The 10015-nt window shown below is 29.8% G+C and overlaps 1 protein-coding gene across 1 annotated transcript; it reads left to right on the top strand.

Annotated features, from left to right (window-relative positions):
- Positions 1–1039: 1039 nt before the first annotated feature.
- Positions 1040–8768, top strand: NSD (Nuclear receptor binding SET domain protein). Its single transcript, XM_018552098.1, has 13 exons — positions 1040–1282; positions 1724–2000; positions 2413–2819; positions 2908–3754; positions 3896–4062; positions 4146–4464; positions 4544–4766; positions 4845–5034; positions 5457–5886; positions 5949–6291; positions 6386–6609; positions 6848–7062; positions 8527–8768. The coding sequence occupies exons 1-13, from the start codon at positions 1061–1063 to the stop codon at positions 8731–8733; spliced, it is 4071 nt and encodes a 1356-aa protein (XP_018407600.1). The 5' UTR covers positions 1040–1060; the 3' UTR covers positions 8734–8768.
- The last annotated feature ends 1247 nt before the right edge of the window (positions 8769–10015 follow it).

Below are 10015 nucleotides of genomic sequence, written 5' to 3'. Positions count from 1 at the left end.
CTAACACAGTCAAATACATTTTCGTAACTAGACTTCTTTTTGCGTTTCTAAACTGTTTAATTTTTTATAAAAATAAAGTAGATAATTAAATATATATTAGATAGAAAAAAAGAAGAGAAAAAATATACAAACAAACAAAATTTGATATGTTAATGAGATATAATATTATAAAATAAACTCACCTGCCATCTAAAAATCTTGAATGACACAATGCTTTTATTATAATATTTGTCTCATTATTGAACTTATAGCACAAAAAATTTTTTTTATAGACTATATGTAGTTACTTGATACTCCAAATGCTAGGCTTCGAAGTATTGTTTGATTGGTCAATTAGATGTAAAATTCTTTCTTCTGATTGGTCTGCAATCAAATTGATCGGTATTCATAATCGATCGTTATATTAGTAAGTACATACATACTGTCCTAAGATATAAGTCAATCACAGAATCGAATTAGTATCTAATGACACTAAGATGATGAAATAAGAATGGACTATAAATATTATATGTCAGGTAAACCGCACCCCTAATTACACAGTGGACGAAAACCGACGCGGTCGGTAAAGAAAGCGTGCGAGTACATTGGTCGTCCGTAGCTTTACAGAGTACGACAGTGTCACATACTGTTATACTGTGACAGTGTCGTGACGACAACGCGACTATGAGAATTGCCCAAAATCGCGGGAAACGCGTCCTGCTTCAGGAGGTACGCGAGGTACTTCCGCTGTTCATTATTATCACAACAATTGGGACAATCCACAGAATAGAAATTGGGACAGCGTGAAAGTCCTCGCGGTGTAGAAGCCAACGGTTGTCGCCCGGATGAAATAGACCCGGTTGAACGTGAGAAAGGTAGAACCCCTCGAAACACGAGGCCCGCCGCTGTGGCGCTCAGCGGTAGTAAAAATTGTTTTCGATACCTGAGCCTTTATCGCTGGCGTTGACTGGCGTTCAACGACTCTTGCGGGCAACCGTCGTTACAGAAGTTGTTGCGCTTGCATCATTCGCATTTAGCTGATCGCAATAAGACTGAGGATGCTGTGCTAAAAGCCGGAGTCATGAATACAGATATTAATACAGAGTTTAGGAAGGCGTCTGTGCCGGATCACGCCACATCCCAAGCGGAAACCAACGAGACCAGAGCCTCGACGAGCGAGGATGCTTGTAATGATCGTGAGGCTTCACAAGATGATTGTAATGGCTGTACTCCAAGTAAAAGCCGTTATGGTAGAACAATAAGACCCAGGTCAACCATTCACAATGCTATGGACATTGTACAGGTATATTCCGTTTATTTTAGACGCTTCTCTGTTTAATGAAACATTTATGTAAAGATACTATTTCATTTATCCCATTTTGTCATATGACAAAGGTTGCAAGACAGAAGGATTTTCGACAGAGAGATTCTTGGATCTCTCTATCCTATAATCAAGTAGCAGGCTTGAAAAATTTGTACAACAAAAATGTACAAATGTAATCCTATCTTAATGTTAGGATATTGTTATTGACTATATATTAACTCAATCGAAGTATGCATATTCATGAGACTTGATCTTAAATATATTTTTTAATTTGTACATACAATTTTTTTATGAAAGTTTTTTTTCTATATTAAATATAAGTAAATTATGTTTAGTCTAAGATCTATCATTTTTTCAAGTAATTTGAAGCTTGTAATTCATCATACTTATATAATGTTTATTATTCTTATAATTTTACAGAATTATAAACCAAGAACACATAGGCAACTAATTAGTTCTGTCGATGATAACATAGATGAAAGCCTAGAAGAAATTAATACAGATAATGTAGATGAAGTTAGCAATTCATCTATGTTAAATAACATAGAAGAGATTTCATCTCCGAAATTAAATAATCCTAATATTGAATGTTCATGGATGGTAGGACAGTTGGCTTGGGCAAGAGTAGGTAATTTCCCATTTTGGCCCTGTATGGTCACAGTTGATACATCAGAAAGAATATATTATAAACTGAGAGGTAAATTTTCAAGTCCATTTATATGTATTTTTCATCAAAGTTATGTCTTTATTAAGGAATTATCTTGCTGACTCGAGAAAGCACTGTCATTTCTTTAAGCAAGGCTTAAAATTCTTTAAGGTCAAATGAGAAAAAGAGAATTAAGCTTTGTTTGAAGTCAAGATAATTGACTTGATGCTATTGGGCCTAAATATGAATAAATATGAGAATCTGAAATTATAAATATTTTTCTCATATAATTTAATCAGTAATATAGTAATAGTTATGTTTAATAGAAATGTATAATATATATATAATATATATATATTGTATATATATATATACATTATATAAGATATATTTATATATTTTTTAGAAAATTTATTAATGAATTTAAAATATTGGAAAACATTTCAACTATTTTGTGTTACAGTTAGAGGTAAGTCAGTGATCATGATGATGCATGTTCATTATTTTGGGGACAAAGGCCGTCATAGCTGGGTTTCAGCAAATTGTATGATACAATTCACGGGCCTTGCTGATTTCCTGAAATTAGCAGAATCATTAACGACAGAAACAAAGAAAAAGGATCCCAAGTATGTTGCTGCTTTTGTTGTAAAACCAGGAATAAAAAAAAAGTGGCAAAATGCTGTCGAAGAAGCTACACAAACACAATTATTATCAAGTGAGGAGAGAATTGCGATTTTTACGGTAAAACTTAAAGTTCGGAAGTCTAAAGTGTATACCGTTGATGAAAAAAGTAAAAAGAGGAGATATTCAAGACTGAGCTTGGAAACGGAGCAAACTGAACCTGATGTCAAACGTCCTAAGCAGGAAAATGTAATATTGAAAATAATTGTTCATATTTTTTATAAATTTAATTTAATGATTTTATATGCAATAAAAATGTTTATCTTTGTTTCTACAGGTATATGATACACAAAAGCCGGAAGTATCAAAGTTACATAAATCGGAATTGTCAAAGAAAAATTCACGAATTGCAAATGGAAAAATTGATTCGAAATTAAATTCGGATTCTTTGCCTTCATCTCCTGCAAGTCATAAAAGTTCTTTCGAAAGTACGAGCAAATATTTTAAAAACGAGGAAGATGAAGAGAGTATATTCAAACTTTATTATGAAGATAATAAAAATTTGTTAGAAAATGAATATCCAGATATGCCTAAAAGCGATATTAAAAGATATTTGCGGAAAACTTGGGATAATATGGATATAGAATATCGAAAAAAACTCGGATTGCATATGACAACTGAAAGTTCTCATTCACTGTCGAAAGAAAGCTCTCTGGATGAAGATGAGATTATAGAGATTGATACAACTATAAAGGAAAATAAAAGGACGAGAAATAAGGACAGGGAATGTCGAAAAAAACTTAGATTAAACACGACAAACGAAAGTTCGAAAGAGAGTTCTCCAGATGAAGATGAAACAATAGAAATTGATACAAATATAAAGGAAAACAAAAAGACGAAAAGTAAAATTGACAAGGAAGAAAATTCTGTTTCGGAAATAAAACGAAGTAGATTGTATAATCTCTTTAAAGGTATGAAACAAGAAAAAGTTTGTCAGATTTGTGAGAAGACAGGCAAGTTAACGAGATGTAAAGGGCCTTGTTATTCTTATTTTCATTTATCATGTGTTAAACCTGGCGAATCTAGTCCAGAATATTCTGTTGACGAGAACACATTGGATGACAGATTACTTAGTGATTTAAACATAATTAAGAAAAGTATTAATGATGAAAGTGAAAATAATGGTAATTATGAAAATATATATATCTATGAATATGTATATCAGATTATAAAAAAATTTTTTTTGTATGACTTACATTAATGAAAAACAAATTTTTTTAAGATTAACCTAATAACAGCATAATCGTAATATTACTTGAATTTAGATAAATCTGATGAGCAAGAGGACGAGACATTCAAATGTATTGATTGTTTATCTGGCGTAGCACCTGCATGTTTCCTATGCAATGAGAGGGAAGGGGATAGAATAAGATGTATTGTCCCAGCTTGTGGAAAACATTATCATTCTAATTGCTTGATATCGTGGCCACAAGTAAAATATAATATTTGGATCTTAATATTATTTTAAAATTTTAATATTATTTTTTTCTAATATTGATAAATATTATATTTTAGTCACATTGGCAAGGTGGACGTTTGACATGTCCATACCATGTATGCCACACCTGCAGTTCTGATAATCCTCAAGATAAACGTTCTCGTGCCCCGAACGAAAAAATGGCGAGGTGTGTTCGTTGTCCTTCATCTTATCATGCATCAACATTATGTCTGCCTGCTGGTTCAGTAATTCTGACGGCCAGTCAAATTATATGCCCAAAACATTACAAAGCACCACATCCTCCATTAAATGCAGCATGGTGTTTCCTATGTACACGTGGTGGTAGTCTTATTTGTTGTGATACGTGTCCAACTTCCTTTCACTTGGAATGTTTAGGTAATTTTATTAAAACATTACAATTTATACAAAGTACAATATTTGCAAATAAACTATTCCCATATTCTTGGTAATTTAGGTATAAATGCACCAGATGGCGGATTTATATGTGAAGATTGTGAAACAGGAAGATTACCTCTGTATGGGGAAGTTGTATGGGTGAAACTCGGCCATTATCGGTGGTGGCCATCTCGTATATGCTACCCACATGAAATTCCTGAAAATGTAGAGGCCAAATCTCACAGTCCTGGTAAATTTTGCGTAATGTTTTTGGGATCTAACGATTATTATTGGGTACATAGGTAAATAGAAATATTATCTTTTATATAAAATAGTCATTAATAAATATTTATCTTTTTCTAATTTAATAAATCTTATAGAGGTCGAGCCTTTTTGTATCAAGATGGTGATGCAACTACGAAACCACCTATAGGTAAAAAAACTATGATGGACGATACATATCGAATAGCTCTTGAAGAAGCCAATAAAATACATCAGCAATTAAAAGCAAGACGTTCCATGACTAAAGAACCAAAAGGACTGAAACCACCACCATATGTAAAATTAAAAGTACGATTTATATTAAGTTTTTGCATTAAACTAAGCTAGCAAGGACGAACGAGCGTAATAAGTACTTTTTCTTTGAAACAAAATTAAATAAGCAAGTGCGAATAAATGCGAATAAACAACTTGCTTTAATGAAAATACTTACAGATTATTCATTAAAGTAAATCATCATTAGTATTTTTTGGGGTTTGTATTCGTGGAATCGTTCACATTTATTCAATCATAGATATACTCGCGCTCATTTGCATTCCTTTGCTTGATCTAGAATCGGCTTTACATAATTTTCTTTTTTTAATTATCTGTTACTGTGTCATCATTGCAATCAGAAAAATAAACAAATTACTCGTGACTTGTTAATTTATTGTAATTTGATGAATGACTGCAATGAGAAGTTAGAGGCCTTAATGAAAATAGACATATAATAGGTCAATAAACCAGTGGGTAACGTCAAGCCAACCGAAGTCGAAAGCATTGTGGCATGTGAATGTGATCCTGAATGGGATAATCCTTGTGCACCTAACACGGATTGTCTAAATCGTATACTAATGGTTGAATGCAGTCCTGGAATCTGTCCAGCTGGAGCTAAATGTATGAATCAGTCGTTTGTACTGCGACAGTATCCGGCAATGGAGCCATTTCATACCGTGGGTCGCGGCTGGGGCTTGAGGACTTTGGAGGATGTTAAAACGGGACAATTTGTCATTGAGTATGTAGGAGAAATTATAGACGATGCTGAATATAAGCGTAGATTACATCGGAAGAAAGAACTGAAAAATGAGAATTTCTACTTCCTGACAATAGACAACAATAGAACGATTGATGCTGAACCAAAAGGAAATCTGAGTCGATTTATGAGTAAGTATATTACGGATATTCGAATCCGTGATCTTGAAAAGTAATTATATTGTTATTTATAGATCATTCATGTGCTCCAAACTGCGAAACGCAGAAGTGGACAGTGAATGGAGACACTCGTATAGGTCTATTCGCTTTGCGCGATATAGAATCTGGAGAAGAGCTAACATTTAACTACAATTTAGCATCTGATGGAGAAACACGAAAAGCGTGTCTATGCGGTGCATCAAATTGTAGTGGTTTTATTGGATTAAAGGCACAGAAACAACAAATCCCAGTAGTACAGAAACAACAAACACCAGTAGGACTGAAACAACAAATGCCAGTAGCACAGAAACAACAAACGCCAGTAGCACAATCAACTGTGCAATTAAAAAAAATTGACAAGCCGAAACGATATAAACGGTACGTACATAATTGTATTTTATTACTTAATAAACTTATTGTCTTATCGTAATGTTTATGCAATTAATAACAAATTTCATTATTTTTACTTTAGATGGAGAAAGCATAAATGTTGGCGATGTGGACAAGAAATATCATTTGACAACAACGAATTTGTAATCTGCTCACAAAAGACTTGTAACAAAAAGTATCATCAAACGTGCGTAATAATCGATGAATCAACAGACTCGAAATTCTCTTGTCCGTGGCATTTTTGCTCAGAATGTGGACGTCGAACATCAGCACATTGTTCATTTTGTAGCACTGCCTTTTGTCAAGGTAATTTCTATAAAAATTAAACTATATAAAGGAAAATAAAAGAATTTTAAATTAAAACTTAAATACAAGAATTTACGATGTTAAAAGTGGGAAGTTTATGATGTTTCTTTCGATATTTTTACTAAAAAAAAACTCATCTTTAAAATGATCAAAACACAGTTATTAAAAGAACTTTTTATACACTGTAACATTATGACAATTATATTAATGTATAATCTTATATTACTTATGTTTTTAGTCCATCTGGATGGTAATTTATTTGAACGGGAGGATGACAAGGGCTTCATGTGCAAGTCTCATGAAAATATGGATACACAGAAACCTATTGAAGATGAGAAAGAATATTCGGATAACGAGACAGATAAAGAATATTCTTCGACAAGTTCCACTAGTCCGATTGTAATGGAAAAAATTGCAACGCGAGAACCATCACCAAGGGTTTCTATCGTAGAGGTGAGATGAAACCTTTCTATGTGTGTCATTAGTAAATATGTCAAATATGACAATCGCTTCGCAAATTTTTGCATATCAACACAATTTTATGTAAAGATATCACATTTCACATATAGATGTGAAATATGTATTTGCAATGCAGTTAGTGTTTTAAATATTCTTTATTTGTACACATATTATTTGAGCACAATTAAATCGGTTATATAATTACTTTGGTGGTGGCAGAATTTTATAAAAAAATTTTTATTTTGAAAATTATAATTTATAAAATCAATAATTTTATATTGAAATAATATGAAAAGATCAATGATAAATTTTGATAGAGGCTAGGGAAGAATGTAAGTAAGTAAACAAGTAAATGCATCTTTATAATTTACCAAAGAAGCCACTCTTGTTTATTTTATCATGGAAATTTACATTATTTTACATTAAATCGATACAAAAGTGTGCCAAGTAGCTTGACATGTAAAGGATAATCAAAAGAGTACGTAATAAAGATAATACTTTTTGAATGATCATCTTAACTATATTATATATCAAAGTTTTATTTGTGAATTTATATCGCGGCTATTATATATATATATATAGAAATAGGAAAACAACGATTATTGTTGTAATGTTGTAAAATAATGAAAATTATGTTGTAATATTGGAAAGTAGCATATATGTTCCGAAAAAACAAAGAAAAAAACTGAAATCTTTTTTTTTTTAATTATTTTTCATTACTCCCAAAATCCCCATCCCTTTAAATTGACAGTAGTATACATCATAGAAAATAAATATTTAGTTTTATATTTTTGAATGAGAATACATTTTCACTAGATGAATGGATTTCTTATCAATAATAATAACAACAGTTAACAAGCAAATGTATCGGTGTTTTGATTAGTTTTCAGAATTTTTATTGTTATTTATTAACTTCAAAACGATATGGTGAGTAATTGCAATAATTGTACAAGAAATATTTCGAAAATATTATGCAAATTTTAATATCATTCTCTACTCTTTATCTCTAGTCTTTATCATATTTAATTGCTATAAATATAAATAGAACATTTATACATAATAATTGTTAAATACGTATTATAAATTTTTTAAATATATAACACTTATACTTTAATTTTTATTAATATTTTTCTGAGAGCAAAAGAAAGAAAAAACTTGGTAGCCTCTTTTATTTCCTTGCAAGACATAAATGTAATATAATTTAATGATTTGAGTAGTCCTGTGAATTGCTATGAGTTAATGTTTTAAAACTTGAATTGTATTTATTAAGATCTCTTTAATTTAGAAACTAAAGATATGTGTGTATGCGTGTGCGTTTTTTTATATATATTTCATATATATTCGTAATATACTTTTAGTATACATTTTTGAAGTATTTGTTATTCACACAACTATTTTATAAATTAGCATTGTATTCCTCACATAGAGATCGTCTTAAGCAACAATGTTGCCTCACAGGTTCATCTAAGCAGCGAAGAGAGTGAAGAATCTCAGAAGGAAGAGGAAGAAAACAATCTCGAGACTAAATTTATGTCATGTGATGAAAGTTCAAGAACAAAAGAAACATTTCATAAATCATTGAAGAAAGTAAATCAAGCGAAGGAGTTAAGTAATCTTACATCTAGTCAACTGGAAGCTATAATTGGTGTTAATCTCTCTCCATGAATGAATTTCTCTGCCATTCAATGAAATTCCCTGTTATACACACATAGTTAATGTTTTTTTGTGTTTATAATTATACATTATTATATACAAATTAAATATGAGTATAACTTATACATGATTTATTAAATAATTTATATACATTTATAATATATATAATTGTATATAAGATATTAAAATTTGAATATACTAAAGTATACTTCCTTTATTAAAATATATAATTTATAATCTTAAAAATAATTAGAAAAATATGTATATTTTACGTAATTACATTGAAAATATGTATTATCATAAAATTAAACGTGATGATTAGTGCCTTGAGAAAAAAAAACAAAATTCTAATTTAATCATATTTATTGTAAGACTCATGGAATTCCTCAATGACATTTTGTTGAAACGTGTAAATTTTTCCATTATCCGTTTTATAAAATTGATTTTTCTTGGGTAAGATATAATATTTTATGGAGAGAAGAGAAGATAATCGATCTGTAATATATAGCATATAGTAATATAAGAGAAAAAAATGTATAAACAAAATTTATTTAATACTTAAGTTTATTTAATACTTAAATTTTAATTCCGTGACAAATTATAATTAGGTAATTTATTAAAACATCTTGTATAAAAATTATGTATTTTCAGTTAATTTCTTGAGTTTATGAAGTTAGAACACAAATCCAAAGTAGATAATTATATTATAATCATGATTTATAATTATTTAAGATATTGTACATATTTATCTGTAACTATTATATTTACCTTCAAAAAATGGATAAAACTTTAAAAAGATTATGATCATACATTAATTAGACCAAGTAGTTGATATTGAAATCTGAATCTTATCTTTTATGTGTATATTTATATGCCGAAAAATTTATGATATATACATATATACTCGTATTATATGCTATATCACTTCCCTTTATATGTATAAACAAGATGAAAATGCATAAAATATTATAAAGTGCGTTCTTTCACATAATTCTTAGAATGAAAATAAAATATCCTGCTTAACTATATTTTCTGTGTATAGCAATCATTGCATTACTATTAAAAATAGTTAAAAATAGATCTACCAAATCATTAAAAACTGGATAATTATTGTGATTAATTTGATAATAAATATGAAGTTGATATGTACATAAAGATTATTCAGGATTTTTGTGTATAAGAATAATCATATTATATTCGTTGTAAGAAAATTAAAATTATTGCACTTTATTAATTACAAAGAAAATTATATACCATATATAAGCTTACTGTTTTAAAGTTATAACATAACACT

The sequence above is a fragment of the Cyphomyrmex costatus genome, unplaced genomic scaffold (assembly GCF_001594065.2).
Source record: "Cyphomyrmex costatus isolate MS0001 unplaced genomic scaffold, Ccosl1.0 scaffold154, whole genome shotgun sequence".
Lineage (NCBI taxonomy): Eukaryota > Metazoa > Arthropoda > Insecta > Hymenoptera > Formicidae > Cyphomyrmex > Cyphomyrmex costatus.
Note: the sequence above shows the minus strand (reverse complement) of the source record. Positions and strands in the feature narration are given on the sequence as shown.

Coding starts and splice junctions, on each gene's coding strand:
- NSD (XM_018552098.1), top strand. CDS start 1,061: ATGAATACAGATATTAATACAGAGTTTAGGAAGGCGTCTGTGCCGGAT. Junction 1,283..1,723: donor ATGCTATGGACATTGTACAG/GTATATTCCGTT, acceptor ATAATTTTACAG/AATTATAAACCAAGAACACA. Junction 4,465..4,543: donor CTTTCACTTGGAATGTTTAG/GTAATTTTATTA, acceptor TTGGTAATTTAG/GTATAAATGCACCAGATGGC.